The 17,207-nt window shown below is 36.0% G+C and overlaps 2 protein-coding genes and 1 pseudogene across 6 annotated transcripts in view; 1 reads left to right on the top strand and 2 right to left on the bottom strand.

Moving 5' to 3' along the window:
- LOC148740617 (uncharacterized) overlaps window positions 1–17,207 on the bottom strand; it is a 1,045,961-nt pseudogene that overhangs the window by 786,129 nt on the left and 242,625 nt on the right.
- On the bottom strand, window positions 696–6,808 carry LOC111341821 (palmitoyltransferase ZDHHC6). 2 transcript variants are annotated; one of them, XM_088748810.1, is made up of 11 exons: window positions 6,411–6,808; window positions 5,162–5,253; window positions 4,065–4,221; window positions 3,751–3,894; window positions 3,586–3,639; window positions 3,330–3,404; window positions 2,927–3,007; window positions 2,700–2,741; window positions 1,930–2,075; window positions 1,486–1,532; window positions 696–1,123 (listed from the first exon to the last, which is right to left on the bottom strand). In XM_088748810.1, exons 1-11 carry the CDS (start codon window positions 6,633–6,635, stop codon window positions 1,023–1,025), a joined length of 1,164 nt encoding a protein of 387 aa, XP_088604936.1. In that variant the 5' UTR covers window positions 6,636–6,808; the 3' UTR covers window positions 696–1,022. The 2 variants fall into 2 exon arrangements, with proteins under 2 accessions (XP_088604936.1, XP_088604937.1); XM_088748811.1 differs by having other exon boundaries at window positions 4,065–4,237; window positions 6,411–6,551.
- LOC111341824 (DNA ligase 4) overlaps window positions 6,875–17,207 on the top strand; it is a 14,966-nt gene continuing 4,633 nt past the window's right edge. The window contains exons 1-20 of one of the 4 annotated variants that reach the window (XM_022948843.2): window positions 6,875–7,125; window positions 7,652–7,729; window positions 8,219–8,320; window positions 8,927–8,994; window positions 9,388–9,511; window positions 9,629–9,655; window positions 10,331–10,423; window positions 10,989–11,093; window positions 11,331–11,437; window positions 12,057–12,137; window positions 12,507–12,572; window positions 12,917–12,966; window positions 13,134–13,236; window positions 13,404–13,463; window positions 13,779–13,879; window positions 13,984–14,036; window positions 15,731–15,769; window positions 16,159–16,254; window positions 16,424–16,543; window positions 16,883–16,962. In XM_022948843.2, coding sequence (XP_022804578.2) covers window positions 6,952–7,125; window positions 7,652–7,729; window positions 8,219–8,320; window positions 8,927–8,994; window positions 9,388–9,511; window positions 9,629–9,655; window positions 10,331–10,423; window positions 10,989–11,093; window positions 11,331–11,437; window positions 12,057–12,137; window positions 12,507–12,572; window positions 12,917–12,966; window positions 13,134–13,236; window positions 13,404–13,463; window positions 13,779–13,879; window positions 13,984–14,036; window positions 15,731–15,769; window positions 16,159–16,254; window positions 16,424–16,543; window positions 16,883–16,962 — 1,727 coding nt within the window. In that variant the 5' untranslated portion in view covers window positions 6,875–6,951. Of the gene's footprint in view, window positions 7,131–7,651; window positions 7,730–8,218; window positions 8,321–8,926; window positions 8,995–9,387; window positions 9,512–9,628; window positions 9,656–10,194; window positions 10,214–10,330; window positions 10,424–10,988; window positions 11,094–11,330; window positions 11,438–12,056; window positions 12,138–12,506; window positions 12,573–12,916; window positions 12,967–13,133; window positions 13,237–13,403; window positions 13,464–13,778; window positions 13,880–13,983; window positions 14,037–15,730; window positions 15,770–16,158; window positions 16,255–16,423; window positions 16,544–16,882; window positions 16,963–17,207 lie in introns of those variants that run through there. The other 3 variants (XM_088748808.1, XM_088748806.1, XM_022948844.2) reach the window with 3 other exon arrangements.

Below are 17,207 nucleotides of genomic sequence, written 5' to 3'. Positions count from 1 at the left end.
CCCAAGCCGTGCGAACGGATGCTCATTTTTTTGAACGGATAACACAAGCCGTGCGAACGGATGCAAATTTTTTTTGAACGGATAACCCAAGCAGCGGGAACGGATGCAAATTTTTTTTGAACGGATAACACAAGCCGTGCGAACGGATGCAAGTTTTTTTGAACGGATAACCCTGGCCGTGCGAACGGTTGCAAATTTTTTTGAACGGCTGGTGAACGGCAAGTGAACGGCAAAACGCCTTCGAACGGATAGCCGTTAGTGTACGTTTTCGCGTGAGAGGTCACATATCTTATCTGCAAGTGCGAAAGTCGAACAAAAGAAATCAAATAAAGTTTTGGCTGAATGCCCTATTACTTGTTCACTCAGTGGGAACACTCAAAAGAGGCCTGCATGTGCGAACACATCTTTTTGAAAATTTATTTCAAAAACTTCCTCGACGTATTTTGAGGTCAGTCTAGGCACAAAAAGGGGAAGAAATAAATACAAGATTTGTCGCATGGGAGGTCCAACCTGCAACTTAACCCCCTAAGGTGCGAACAACATCTTATGAATATTTATTTCCTCAAGATAAGCCGGAAACACTACGTTTGTATTGTACAGAAACACATGGGCCCACAAGGAGTGCAAATGATCTTTGTGAAAAGAAAATGCGCGTCACAGAGTAAAGCACGAACAGATTAAACGTAAGGAACGACTTACAGTAAATTCGGTTTTTTAATAGTGAGATCCAATAGCGAAATCATGGTAAACTTGACACGAAAAACCGACACAAGCCCCCTACAGTGCAGGGCGCTACAAGAGGCATGGGCTTTTAAATAAAAATTAAAAATTAAAAAAAAAAAAAAAAAAATGAAAGAGACATCAACAACGGATTGTCCTTTGGGTTAATTCACTCAAAGACGTCATTTTGATACAAACCCGGCAAATATTCTAAAAACACAACATTATTATACAACATTTGGAAAAGAATAGTCTGAACGGAAGAGAAATGGATGTCCACAAACATAACGGCAACAGACACATCATTGATCTTTCTTGGCAGCTGACTCTTCTTCATCTATTCTCACAACACAATGTCGAGGAAACCAGCCTTTTTCTTTGCTCAGAGCTTCGTCTGTAATTTCTTTAAATAAAAATGAAATGAACAAACGATGCCTCACTTTCAACTCATTTAGTTTACCATGTTCAAATTCAATTACGAAGAAACTTCGGTTTCCAGGCCGAATTCTGTCGCCAGTCGAACAAAAGAGTGCAACGGCGACAGGGGCTCTGTAAAATTTTTGGACACGCTGTGATTGGCTCAAAACACACTTGCAACCAAATGATTCCAAGATCATAAAAGAAAAACAAAACAAAACCAAAAAAACGCATTGGTAATACTCATTTTCCCACATTAGGCTGTTATGTAAATGTTGTGTCTATTTTACTTTACACCCCTTTGGGTGTGGTTAAAGTACATTTAAAATTTTTCTCTCGTGGACTCACCAACAACTGATAACCTATGGGGAGACTTTTCACCATACAGCCACCACCTGACAAAAAAAAAAAAAGAAAAAAAAATACAGTGTGAAATCACAGAAAACTGAAATAGTTTCAAAGTCCGACGAAGAGTTGTGATGAGACGCTACAAAGGAAAACAAGACACGAGAGCAGCAGAGTGCGAAAAACAGAATTGATGCAGATAGGTAAGGAAGGGCAAGACAATAAAACTGAGAATGGGACGGTCAGGCACAGAGATATGGGGAACGCGAACAGAAGAACGGAATTAACAAAGAATACAGTAATGGAGAAATCGAGAGTTAAATTAAGAACAAGACACAGTCGAACAAGAAACAAACAAAAAGAAAGACAGGGAGCTATAGTACCAATGGAGTAGGAGGAAAGAAACGAACAAACGTATAGACATACAAAAACAAATCAACGACATACTTTCTCCAGCGTGTCACCAAAATAACATCTCCCGTTTCCACTTTAATTCGAGGTTCGTCTGTCCATGGAGTGGATATACATGTTCTTAAACCTTCTCGCCAGGCAATAACGCTTCCATTATAAGATTTTACTACACTGCAACAAATCTGAAAGAGGTAATATGTGGGTTAGAAATATCATGTAAGAACCTTCGACTTGTAGAGGGATAAAAATTTAATTTCCTACTAAATTAATTTCAATCATACATATATCTTATCAGACGTTTTGTTGCGTATTATCGCTGAGTATTTTTACGAGTTGTGCCGTATTTTGACTCGCCCTACGTGCTCGTCAAAATACAAACAACGAGTAAAAATACTCAGGGACATTACACAACAAAACGTCTAATAAGAGATTGATTATTCTGCACGCCAAATTGTTATTTCAGTGCAGATAATAAATGTATTTATCAATAATCCAACTGTGCTTCGTAGAGTACAAATAACGCACGAGACGAGTACAAATAACGCACGAGACGAGTACAAGTATCACGCGATATTTGTACTCCAGAAATATCCGCAAAATTCGCCAACACTGAAATAACAATTTGGCGTGTTGGATAATAAATCTCTTATTAGACGTTTTGTTGTGTAGTACCGCTGAGCATTTTTACTCGTTATTTGTATTTTGACTTGCCCTCAAAATACGGCACAACTCGTAAAAATACTCAGCGACACCACACAACAAAATGTCTAATAAGATATATGTATTCATTTGATTTTTTAACTCACCGTTCTTTCTCTTTTCAATTTCTTCTGCTCCAACTGTTCCTTCTAAAATGGGAAGAAAAAAAAGTCCAAATAATGAATTACAAAAATCAAGCACACTTTGACAAATTGAGTCGGAGTGATTAGTTCTAACTATAAAGCAAAAGTTACAGCCTGAGAGGGCCTGAAGGCCATTCTTCAAACCAGTTAGCACAAGGAAAAACACAGAGATCACAGTTCATTCCACTTACCGTCAAAGTAAACTGATTACATCCTTCAATGACAGGCCACATTATTCCATCGCCAACATAATCTTGCCATAATGTTATCACCTACAAGTATTTTAAAACAGACCATCAGGAAATTGCACAACAATAACTGTCCTGCATGGAACGAAAAATTCCAAATTGTCACAATTAGAAATTTAAATAGCCTGATTCTCAGAGAGCCAGAAGTTGCTCTTTTCCACAACTTCCTCCTGTTGAAATTAACCGCATCAGACCATCTGAGAATCAGGTTAAACTTTAAGTTACTGTGCACCCACCCCCCCCAACCCAACCAAAGTCCACCGGTAACAAGTTAGGGTCAATGTTATGTGGGAGGGGGGGGTGGTGTGCAGTTGATACTGTCTTTTATCCAAAATGTTCACATTACTTGTTTAAAATTTTCTTTCCAGCCAAGATTGTATGGGTATCTAAAAAACTCGCCATTGTGTCGATGCCGGTCAGCCTGTCAAATGAAAGAGCAGTAATACTATATTAAGGTTGGCAGTGTTAAGTAATACCCAAATGAGCCATCATGTATTCCAATATATTGAGAGTATGCACATTGTGTATACAAGGATAGGTAGGAAGACATGTAATTATATTTTTTGCAATAATAATGAATACAAAACAAACATGCTCAAAACCTTCTCTACAATCCACCCTTCAATCGCTGTCTTGTTTGTTAATATTCCTTTCATCTAAAAGAGAAAAACAATCAGCTGGCGTCATCAACTTTTAAAAAGTAAATTGCAAAAAGTTCTATCCAAGTGTAAATGAGTTTAAAAATTTCTTAATGCAACAACTTTTACCTGGTAATACAGAAGAATGCCTACAGCTATGGTCACACCGATTGACAAACCAATACAAAACAACACCATAACCATGCGATAGACTGTAAATGAAACAATAGCATTTCGCTGGAAGATAGAGCGTTTATATGGCCCTGCAGAAAGCTGTGGTAAGAAAAAAGGAGTTGATGCGTTAGTGACGAATTGTAAGGCTAAGATGGTTGACACTTGGAAAGTTTTGGAAAGTTCTCTTTTTACACTTTGACAGATCAAGACAAAGTAGAGCTGCAAAACTTGAAAAAAAAACAACAACAACAACAATAAAACCTACTTACCAAATAAAACTGTTGTACAGTGCAACATATAAAAAGCACAGCTGCATGAGTGCAACCAATGGGAACATAAAATAGAAAAAGTGTAAATGATCTGTGATTGAAGTGACCCACACAATTATTGATCCATGGACAATGATGATCCATTTTCATGACGCATCTGCAAAGAAAAGAATCTGTAGCTGAGATTTATGGACTCAGGCTGGCGAATGGACAGAAAATAGTCAGGTGTTCATTTAGTTCTGAGGCCCAAGATTTTCAGGTGCTCTGAGAAAAACCCTGATGTTTCTCAAGACTGCTTAAGTTCTAAGAAGGACTTGGGTCTTAGGAAATGCACCCAATGTCTGAATCCTGGTTTGTGTCACTGTGATGTTGCAAAATGTCAGACAAACCTGATAAAATAATAAGAGGGGGAGAATGAGGGCAAGGTGAGGGAGGAGAGAGATGGGTGATAACTTATGATGGATCAACTAAATGTCAGGGGGAAGGGGGGGGTTTGGCAATAGTAACTCTCAGTACCCTAGTTTGGATTAACTCTCAAAGCTATGAGGGCCAGGTGTAAGACAGACCCCTTTCACTACCAGGCATGACCAGAAAGGAATATCTCCTCTTAATATCAACACATTTCCAAACGACAGGGTGATGAGAAGGAAAAAATATTAAAAAGTAGGGTTTATGTGAAGGTGTAGTCTGATCGTCCGGGTGAGTGTAGTCCTGAGAAGGACTGTTGTCAGAAGTAGTGACTGATGTTTCGACAACCTGTGCGGAAGTCATCATCAGAGTCAACCCATCTTGACTCTGATGATGACTTCCGCACAGGTTGTCGAAACGTTGGTCACTACCACCGACAACAGTCCTTCTCAGGACTACACTCACCCAGAAGATCAGACTACACCTTCACATGTTACCCACGGGTTCAAGCCATTTACTGCAAGTAGGGTTTAATTAAACAACAAATTCCCAGAAGTAAAATTACAAGAAATGTATCACAGCCTGAGTGAAAACAGTGAACGCTTAGGTCTTAAAAGTAAAAATTAAAGTAAACCTTATTTCACAAATCAATAAATAGGCAACAAGTAAACAAATCCACACAAAATTACCGTCCACATTTGCTACAGTGATGTGCACGGGGTGCTTTGTAACCTTTACACAGACCACAGTACTGCAACAGTGCTTTGCCTTTGTCATCATCCTGCAAAACGGTTCATGTATATCATTAGCAGAGCATCACAAAGATCCTTATCTACAAGTTTATTAAAGAGCCAAGGACTTCTTTTCATTTTTTCTACACCCGAACAACTTTTAAAAGGCTGGAAAAAAAGTGAATCCAGCTTCCTATTTGGAATTGGATGGAAAAATGGCTTGTTTGAGGCAATGATCTCTTCACAAGTAAGCAAGAAAATCTGCCTGCACCAATGCAAAGTCAGTTGTCCAAGACCACTAGGTAGGAGTTTTCATAGCCCTCCTCACACAATTAATTCAGTTGGAAAACATTTCCAGTTCTCTAGAGGGATGGTGTTTACTCTCCATCAATCTCTCAAGTCTAGTGGCTGGTTTTTAATGCAGTAGAGGTTCCTGTCCAATACAATAAATATATCTTATTAGACATTTTTTTGTGTAGTATCACTGAGTATTTTTACGAGTTGTGCAGTATTTTGACAAGCCCATAGGGCAAGTCAAAATACATATAATGAGTAAAAATACTCAGCAATACTACACAACAACATGTCTAATAAGTTATTTATTATCCAACACGCAAAACTGTTATTTCAGTGCAGGTGAATTTTGCGGATATTTATTTATAGGGAGTGCGTGACAGAAGTATGCGAAGAGGAACGGAATTGGCACATTGTTGTGTTGTTGTTTCTATTTTCTTCCTTAAATGAATAAATTTTCTGGTCGTCAAGCTGTTTTTCTTCGATCGATTCATCTAACAAACTTGGATCTATATTTGCCAGCCATTCTGACTCTTCGTCGTTGGAAATATAATTCAAATTGTCCGCCACTTTTTTTTTTTTTCGTAACTACAATCCAATTCTTCGCTTGCGCGATGCAAGAAAACCTGTTTAACCGGTACTACAATAGACGAGTACAAATACCGTGTGATATTTGTACTCGTCTGTGACATTATTTGTACTCATCTAGGTGTAGTTGGATAATAAAGTAATATATTCTTTATTTAATGAAGGTGACATAATTAACGCAATGAGTTATCTAACTTACGGCCTCCATTATGGTGGCCACCTACTAGGCTGATGAAAAGATCCCCATTAAGAATAATGGAAAGATAATACACAATCTGCAGGAAAATGAACATATTATGTCAAATATCATTTTAATACTGCTCACCGGTTTCCATCCTAAAGGAAGATATCCTGGTCCGAGAGTTATTGATTTAATAAAGTAATTCATAATAAGAATCATCCATGAGACATATACTACTAAGTGTATCACGCTTGCAACTGAAGTCCAAGGAGGGTACCATAGCAGTATACAATAAAATCCACAAAGGAATAGAGTCCAAATAATTGATAACGCCAATAGTGGACCCCAATGACAAATTCCACGGCTCATTTTCCAACGAAATGAGCATCGAACTCTAATCAAAATACATCTCAAGGTCTTCCAGGTAACATTTACATCCGCTCTGTTAATAAATGTGTTAATCCTTCTTGTTAAGGCTTGTTTTGTTGCTTTTAACGGACAGAATCCTCATAAATGTTCAGTTTAATGCAAAACTTTGGCCAAGGCGGTCCAAAACAACAAGGCGTAATATTGCGGTATCCCATGAATCCTCTGTAGATTTGTCGTTCCCAGACTCCCCTCGATCCAGTATCCAAGATGGCGGATAGTTAATGAAGAAAAGTGTTATGAGTTAATCACGATCAAAATGGCGGGAGTTTCATCCGCAGAAGTAGCAACTCAGGTTCCGTTTTATGATGTATGTGCTCTGTTAGAAAAGATAGCAGGCACAACAGGAACTGAAAAGAAGAAGAGAATCTTGGCATCATTTGTTAAATCGTGGAGAGAAGCGCACGCTAAGTTGCATGGAACTTCGAAAACAGCTGAGTATATGTTGCATTGCTTGCTGTTAAATCTGAGCTTCTTAAATACGATTTGAGAATAAATTTACTTTTGCCTGAGGGACTTTTATCTTCTTATATACCTTTGATTACTACTGGGTCATGCATGTAGCATTTAACTTCTCCTTGATTATTATAACGATACATTACTCAACAAATGGATTGAGTGAAAACTTTATTTTAGCACGATAAGTAAAATCAGCATTGCTGGTGGGGTCGTGGTATGATAAGAATTAATTTACGAACATATCACCAAGCACAGTGGCTGTTATGATGAAACATCTGTGATCCAGCCCTTCCCCAACTACTCCTCCCTTACCAATAATATTATTTCAGATCCTGGTTCCCCAGAGAAGGGCAATGGCATACCTAATATGGAGGGCAATGGCATACCTAATATGGAGGGTAATAGCATACCTAATATGGAGGTTGGGGGAATAGCAATCAACTCTGGCTCACCTGCAGTTAGTTTGTACAATAAATTTATTTAATTTTCTTCTGTCTCAGACTGACTCATTCCACTCTGGTATGCGCCTGTTGCTTCCTCATCTTGACAAAGAACGAGGAGCTTATGGGATGAAGGAGGTTGGCATAGATGTGATTTTATTGAGTTTAATCAGCAATAAATAAAAATAATAAATTAAAATTTCTGTAGTGCAAGAATTATAGGGAGATGCTTTCTTGCACTTTACAATCTTACAATCAGCAATGATATTATAATCATGCTTTACAATCAGCATTAATATTATAATTTTAAAAGTTAAAATATATAACCCATAAAACTAGATTAACTCCAAACTAGATAGAACTATTTGATCAAAGTTCTTAAACCTTTTGACTGTTAAGAGTTTGTACATTATCTGCACAACAAACTGCATTAGGTAATTTATTCCATAGCGCTGGCACAGCCACACTAAAACTACAGTCACCAACTGTGCATAGAATAGTAGCATAGGTAAACTATTGATTTTTAAAAAATATTCCTTTGTTTTTCAGTAGCTTGACAGAGACTAAGGTCTTTTTAATTATTCAAAAACTACTCTTATTAATAAAGTTTTTTCCTTTTAATCGTAGGTTGTTCTTGCAAAATATTATATTGAAATATTAAGTATTGGGAAGGACTCTGCTGATGGCCGTAAACTGCTGAATTACAGAGCACCCAAAAATGTTAAACAGGTACAATACTTACACAGAGAAATTTATTCAACAAATAAAGTCTCTTGCTTGATTACTAATACTTACTTAATTACCTGCTAATTTTAATCTACAAAATGAGTTGAACACAGTCTTCCGGAGTCTTATTTCTTCTCTGCCATGTTTTCCTTTCTCAAAGTATAATAATTATTTATGATGGTCTCTGTAGCATTAATGCAAATATAAGGTTGGATAGGTTGTTATGATCTATCAGAGGTAACCCTCATTCTCCGGGCCCCTGAATAATTTTTCCAGTTTCCGTGAAAGTCTACTTATACCTGCCTATTCACCTGGTTATTGAGAGTGACTGTTTAAGCAAACTGTCCCATCTCTACACAAAGTACATCACATGACTTGGTACAGATCTTTTATACCTGCCTATTCACTTGGTTATCGAGAGTGACTGTTTAAGCAAACTGTCCCACCTCTAAACAAAGTGCATCACATGACCTGGCACAGATCTCTTGACCTGCAGTCAAACCATTTGGTGGCCAGGTCTCCCTTTTACTAAGGTTAGGGCAAAGTAGATGTCTGTAGTAGATTTAAAATCAAAATATTTTAGTTACCCTTGCTTTTCTCATCATGTAGGATTCTGTGGCTGATTTTGCAAGTGTTGCTTACTTTGTTTTGAGAAATAGATGTCCTGAAAAAGGAAGGTAAATGCTTTTTATACAATTCATCTTTCAAAATCTACATAAATCTGATTTTAATTTTCCCCACTAGAGGCTGAAAATTTCCTTTTAAACTGATTAAAATAATTTTGTTTTCAAATAAGTACCCTTTCCACTTCGTAAATGTGGTTTTTCTGTTAACCTGTCAGCAGAATTTTATTCTTGGAATTTTTGCCAAATGTCATTTATTTTTTGAAAGTTACAAGTTTATAGGTATTAGTATATGACCAATAGGCTCTCTGCAAATTAAATCAAGACAATTATTATGGTGAAAAAATCAAATGGATACAATTATAGGATGATGTTTCAACTTATTGGGCAGTTTTTTCCCTTAGTCAGTAAATTACTGATTGGAGTTGAACATCTTGAAATACTCAGTTTAAAGATTGACCAAGTAAACAAGTACCTTGACCAGCTGGCCTCTGCAAATATTGATCATAAACGTGATGAAGCCAAAAAAGCTTTGCAGTTACTGCTACGTAACACAAGTGCTCTGGAACAGGTCTGTACGGTATTTTTTATTTTGTATTAACATTTTGTGGTATCATTCACCAGATGTCTATATTAAACATTAAACATTAGATTCTGGTAGATAACAGGGGTTAATTTTCTCATACAGAAATGGTTAATCAGGATAATTTTCAAGGTAAGTTTTGCTTTATCTGCCATAAATATGTCAATTAGATGACAGGATGATAATTAACAATTATTAGATAGGGTTCAGCATGATAGTGATAACTATGAAGGCAAAAGTTTGTGTTATCTGTTGAAGCTGAAGGCTGAAGCAGATAACACAAACTTAAGCCTCGATAATCATCACCGTCATGTGAAAACGGAATCCAATAATTGTTTTATTATGCATATTCCTGAGCTGCACTTGTAAAGACAAAAGAGTGCATAAAATTGTTGTCTGTAGGTATGATGTTACTTGTACGTAAATAAAATCTTTTGTCTGTAGTTATGACCTAAGAGAATGTCTAATAACAATGATTTATTGCCCTTTACACCCTAACTGTAGTACTTAGCAGATTCTCCATACTGTTCTCTTTACATATCCTTGGGTGTCAGAAGGGAGAATTTGTTCAACAATCCAGAGCATCTTCAAGAGTGTGATCATTTTCTTTATTCTCCCAATCTTTTATGTTTGATTCAGGGGTCACGTTGTAAAAAGGAATAAGGTGCTAGTCTCTCTAAGAGGTCAAAGGTAACTTAAACTATTAGAATTATTATTATTATTATTATTATTATTAATTATAATTAATAATTGATCATTATTATTAATAATTGCAATTTTATTTTACACAATCATTGCATTTGCCAGGAACTGAAGATTGGCCTCAGTGAGAACTCTGTATTTAATGTTTATCATCCAGATGCAATGGAACTGTTTGGAGTCTGTAACAGTCTACCCAAGGTTTGATGAAATAATTTATTCTAAATTCATTGGTAAATTTTACTGTTTTTGGTGGAAATTAGTGTTGCTTTTAGGTTTTCATATTGAGTTTCACAGGATTTTGTGGATTTTATTTTATCTATCAAAGCCTCGGTAAAAATAAATTTATAAGTTTTCAAACTTGCCAAAACTAAGATTGAAAACTTTCGCGAATTCTTTTCTATAAAATGCAATTAACCAATGTCCTTAAATCTCCAAGAACTTTTGAAAGGTAAATGCTTGACCCTTTCCACCCTAACATCAGAATACATATTCTCCATACTGTTCTCTACACATCTTATAAGGTCCTGACAAGGAGAATTTGTTTTAAAAATCAAAACCTTCTTTAGCTGGTGATTATTTCCCTTTTTCTCATGACCTCAATGTGTGATTTAGGGGTGACTTTTAAGGAGAAATTATGATGTACGATGCCATTCCAAACATTTTGTATCTCTAGAGGCAAAAGTTCTTTTAGTGTAGTAGAAGTTAATTTCAACTTTAAAGTATTAATTTGACCATAGTTAATTATGAAAAATTTGTTTGAAAGGTTTGTTTGGATCTTCATGATCCCAGCATTAGAATGAATGAAGCAGAGATGTCTTTGTTCTCACCATTTCGACCAATGTTAGCTGAAAGAAAACACATCAGTGAGGCTAGTAAATCTATATTTTGTTTTCTTTGCAGTAGATTATCCATAATCACATTTCATTTGAATTACAATTGTTTATGTTTGTGTGTTAGTTGCAGCTAGTAGACGTATTATTTTCTAAGGAAGGGGGTAACAATTCAAAAGGCTGAGAAACCCAAGGCGCTTTTTGTGTAAATGTAGCTCAGCAGAATTTATGATGATTTCTTTTGAGATTTTCTTCCTCATTGTGTCTATTCATAGGTGGAGAACGTAATGAACAATCAGTCATTTTATATAGAAACCAAAATAGATGGTGAGAGAATGCAGCTTCATAAAGACAAAGACAGTTTTATGTACTTCTCAAGAAGGTACTAGTGTTTAAGTTCAACAGTTACAATTATTATTTTTTCTTATCTGCAAATCCCAAGAAAAACGTTTCACAAGACACAGCATTGTTTAAGACTTACTGATAGGTCCAGGTTGAAGTCTATACTTGGACTAATGTGCATGCATTTTGAAGCATGTTTAGGATTCTGAAACATGAGGTGATCAGGAGTTTTGCTCCTCCCTCCTCTCCCCCTCCCCCTTCCCCTCCCCCCTTCCCTTCTCCCCCTCCCCCTCCTCCCTCCTTTCCCCCCCCCTCCTTGGATGAGGTGTGGATGTTATCCCCATGCGTTTGAGTGTTTTCCATTACAGTTCAATAATACTGTAGCTCATTTATGTTGCAGGGTGAAACAAATAGTATTTCTATCATTTGACAAATTATACTGAATAAGGTGAAAGACATCTCATTTCCATGTTAACAAATTAAAATGTGAAGTTAAAGTGAGTCACAACAGTTGTATGCTAATTATGAAGGCATTATAATAAAATTATTATCAGTGAAAGCAGGTCCATATTGAGGAAAGAATTAGTAACATGGATTTTAAGTTGCTTTGAAAACTTAAAATGTACTGATCAATTTATTTTAATATATTTAATTTACAGTGCAAATGAATACACTCATGTATTTGGTGCAAACTCATCCTCTGGAGTTCTTACACCTCACATTGCTGGTTGCTTCTCAAGGTATTTACAAATCTCTCACATTTCTTAGAATGTTCTCTGCAACTTGATACACTCTATCACTTGTAACAAGTTGCTAGCATAAGGTAAACAGTTTAACAGAAGTTTCCTCTTGCAGAGATCAGATGTCTCCAAAATCAAACACTAGTGTATAAAAACACATACTGGTGTGAAATCAGACACCAGTGTTTGTAATCAGACACTAGTGTCTAAAATCAAACACTAGCATCCAAACTTGGACACTAGTTTCTTAAATTGGAGAGATCAGATATCTAACGTTGCTGCATTGTGAGTGACTCAAGTGTGGTCTTATATTAAATAATTGCAGAGTCTGATATTCTCTGTAATGTTAATTGATTTGTCAACATGTAGCTCTGTACATTCATGTATCCTGGATGGAGAAATGGTTGTTATTGATCCAAAGACAGACACATGGCTGTAAGTTTAACTTTCCATAATTTTTTTCCTTATTTTGAATCCTTTTGTCCTTATCCCTTTTATTCCTTTTCTTTACTCTTTGTCTTCCTTTCTCTCTTGTTTGTGTTTTACTTACTTCCTCATTCATTTTCTTCTGTCCCTTCATTGTGTTATCTTTGTATCCTTCCTTTTGCTTGTCTTCTTCTCTTTCCTGACTTCCCCCTCACTTGACTGTTCTCTCTTCCTTTTTTCCTTTCTATTTCCTTTCCTCTGCTATCATTTCTTGTAAACAATATCACTAAATTATAGACTAGACACCATATATGACCTGAACCAAATTCGGAATTTACTTTTGTTCATTTTAGGTCTAAGGGAATGAATGTTGATGTGAAATCCTTAACCGCTTATGAAAACGGTAAAGTAATAATGTCCTTCCAATGTTCGATGTAGAGAGTAATATTACCATTATACTGCATTAAGTCTTGTAATGAGGTCAGATTGATTTGGGAACATAAGGTCGTCTAAAACTTACACGTGGATTTGCTGTGATCACTTGTGAATTTCTCGTCTTTGTCATTTTAGATCAAGGTCTTCACCCTTGCTTCATTGTGTTTGATATCCTAATCATAAACGATAAAAAACTGGCAAATGTTCCTTTGAATGAAAGAATCAAATCCATGGAAAAGTGAGTACATGTCAGTCACATGACTTTACATTTCAATTATTTGTGAGTTTCTTTGTACTGGTTGTATATAATGAAGTGTTGTTTGGGCAATGTTTGGCATATTTGATGAATTTGGTTTTTTTTTTTTTTTGTTATATGTTTTGCATGTTCTTCTAAATTTGTTGTAGAATGCTGAAGCCGAAGCCTGGATATCTTCAGTTTGTTGAGAGACAAGAAGCCATTTCTAAGTATGTATAATAGAACTGTATATAAAATAGTAAAAGCTAAAAGTTTGGAAGATATTCCAACTTAATATCATACAGCACAACCAAAGTAATCTCAACAACCAATCAGAAATAATGAAAGTATCCCAAGAAACTAAGGAACTCTCGAAAAAAAAAAATTTATTTCAGTTGGGGGTAGTTTTGCCTCTGATTGGTTGAGAAAATTTTGCGAGATTTCTGAACCAATCGCTTGTCAAAGTAAAGCAAAACTGAACGGATTGAAAACACTCAGATTAGAATTCCTCCATTATTGACAAAGAGACTTTGTTTTCTTTGTAGTGAAGACGTGGTGAAAGCTCTTAACTCTGCAATTGACAAGAGGGAAGAAGGCTTGGTTGTGAAGTCACCATCCTCTGTTTATAAACCAAACTCAAGAAGTGGTATGTGCATAACTGATTGCTGTGCATTTACATTGATTTATTGTGAACTAGCTTACTTGACATTGTTCGTTATTCCAATTGCCTCTGTTTCCTGTGTACAACAGGCAGTGGCTGGGTGAAGATTAAACCAGAATATGTCGACAGCCTCAGTGATGAGGTATGTTTTATTTCTAGCCTGATCATTATTGTTATAATTGTAATTTATTATCATTATTATCTTTATTTCATCATTATCGTTATCGTGATAGTCCTCGTTATCATCTATATCGTCATTGTCATCGTTTATCATTATACGGCAGTTCATACATCTAGATGCCCAAAATAAAAACAAGACTATAGCTGTGGCTGGGTGATAAGCCATGGCCAGCCACAGCATCGACTAAGATCCATATATACAATTAAAAATAGAAATGAGTGAAAATAATTAAAGGAATTTGTAAATACTGTGAATGTCTTAATGTTCAATAATGTTCTATGGAAATCAATTCTAGTTCCACTGTTCATATGTAATATCTAGTGACTCAGCTTAAATGTCTATTATTACTATTATTATTATTATTATTATTATTATTATTATGGAGTAAAAACATCTGTATGCCATATACGATAAAAGTGAGGCACCGAAGCGTAGCCCATAAGCTGATCAGTGAATAAAATAGAAGCAAAGTCTAACATTACAACTTAAAACTAACATCATCGTCATAAAACCTATTAAAACTTATTAATACATATATATATAATTTTATATAATATATCTTTGGAGTTTTTTTTTTTTTTTAGAACTGGTGCTACTAAAAAGATAACAAAAAACCTAATTACAAGGAAAGCAATGGACAAAATACAAGAAACAAACCCTAAAAACTAAGAGATAAGAATACTAAATATGTTAATATGGGTGGCGTAACCAATTGCAAAGAAGCAATGCGGCAAGCATTAAAAAAGGGAAGGCCCACTTTTAACTACAACTGTAAACCGTAACAAAATCCCAAAACAAGGCCTTTGGAGCCCGAAAGGGCAAATTAGCAACAAAATCCCTGGAGGGGCCCTTAAATGATACTAATCATAAAAAGATCCCTTGGCTGGGACTCTGAGTCCAATTCACACCTAAAGGGCCGACAAAATCCAAGAAAAGAGCCTTTGAACGATCAATTAGTAGCGCCTAATATAAGATGGAAAATTAATTATAGCAAATTCTATTTTTTGAATGAAATTCCTTTCTTTTATTCAAACCATGGGGTGCCAAAGAGAACAACTGAGCACTCCAATAAGCCTCTTTTGTGATTAAAAGCCTATCGATCTCTACAGAGCCACTAGGGGCCTGTACGTGGTAGTAATATATATATATATATATATATATATATATATATATATATATATAATATATATATATATATGCTTCATATATATATATATATATATAGGTAAGATTGTTCTTCTTTCCAGAGTTTGCCTACGAGTTAAATTACTACTTAAAAAGTACGCGCAGTATTTAGAGTTCCTGAGAGACACGCCTTCTGCATCTTCTTAAGCACACCTTTAGCTTTGCTACCTACTAGCTTCTGTAGAGTGATCCAAGGGGCAGCTCATCTCATTATCATTATCATTATCATTATCTTTATCATTATTATTATCATCATCATCATCATCATTATCATTATCATTATTATCATCATCATTATCATTATCATTATCATTATTATCATTATCATTATTACTATTATTATTATTATTATTATTATTATTATTATTATTATTAGAATTACTTATCGTCGATGTGACAAGCCAAATTTGATTTTGTATTGGATTTTTGGTCAGAAAAAAACACTAACGTTGCTTTTAATTTGACCTCAGCTGGATCTTGTCATTGTTGGTGGCTATTTTGGAGTTGGGGTAAGGAGACTGTTACTTATGTTGTGTTTGGTCATTCTTTACGCATCTCGTTAGCATCTGGATTTATTTTCCCTATTCATTCAAAATGTTCGTGTCATTCATGTGAGCTCACTTTCGTTTATTCGCGTGTTCTTTCGTCTGTTTGTTCAATCCATTGTGTGCAGAGTTAGTATGTTCGTTCGTTCTTTTGTTGGGTTTCCCTCCATAACTTTTATATATTCAGGCTTTTGTTTATTAAATCGCCTTTGGGATGGTTGTTTGAATTCTTCTGAGTCAAGAGGAACTTTTTGTTTAAAGTTACTTAAAAAAAAAGAAGAGAAAGAACAAGTCAAAGTCAAAAATCCCACCGGAGGATGTCTTAATGATGGTGACTTTTTCTTCAACTGCAGCGCCGTAGTGGAATGACATCTCATTTTATGTGTGCTGTGGCAGTTCCTTCGAACATTCCGGGTGAACATCCTAAAGTGTTCCACTCTTTCTGTAAGGTAACAGTTTTTTTTGTGGAGGTGGGTTAGACAACGACTTGTTACCCTTACCTCTGTTCCACTTAGTCTTTAGAATTTGAAGTAGCTAAGCTTTTTCATAGTAGCATGCTGTGCTATATAAATTTACTTTTTGTCTTATAAGTGGCCCTGTCACGTCCTGTTCACATAGGTGGGATCTGGTTACACTATGAATGAGTTGCGTGAACTGGACCAACAGTTGCGTCCACACTGGAATGCATTTGATACTAAAAAGCCTCCAGAACATATTATTCTGGCCCCTGGGTTCAAGGTAGGAGAGATTAGGTTTTGACTTTATTCGGTACTGGTTACGTTTCCTCTTAATTAATTTTATGGATCTTGTCCTCCGGTGCTAAGTGTCTAAGCTGCCCTGCATATCTATACCAATACCCGAGACTCAGCTCGGTCAATCCTGGGCCCTACCATGAGCCGTGACATAACTATCCCTCCCAGTCTTTTCGTGGTAACCGAGAGAATCTCAAGTACTGGGGACTAGGCTGCAAGGAAGACCTCCAACGACTGTCAGACAAACAAATATGAAAGCATAAGAGTGTGTGTGTGTGTGTATTTACAATTGGATTTTGCAGCTTTTTCTTTTGTTACCGCTCAGGAAAAACCTGATGTGTGGATTGATCCGTCCAAATCGAAGATAGTTCAGATTAAAGCTGCAGAAATCATTACATCAGACAAGTAAGTCTGGCACGAGGCGGACACTTTCATCTCTTTTAAACATTGAGTAACTATAGCAAAACCACCAGGGCTGCTATAACGCATTTAATGTAGGAGCCTTTCCAAAAAGTCGTAGGTGAATCTACTGAAGGCCAGTTTTCCAAAGTATTAAAGCCACTCTCTCTGAATAGGATGCTTCCTCTCCCTCACCCCGACGTTTCGTCAGATTCTAGTGACAGTTTATTGGCACCCATTCCTACTCCTTA

The sequence above is a fragment of the Stylophora pistillata genome, chromosome 2, assembly GCF_964205215.1.
Source record: "Stylophora pistillata chromosome 2, jaStyPist1.2, whole genome shotgun sequence".
Lineage (NCBI taxonomy): Eukaryota > Metazoa > Cnidaria > Anthozoa > Scleractinia > Pocilloporidae > Stylophora > Stylophora pistillata.
This window is presented reverse-complemented; position numbering and strand designations above follow the sequence as displayed.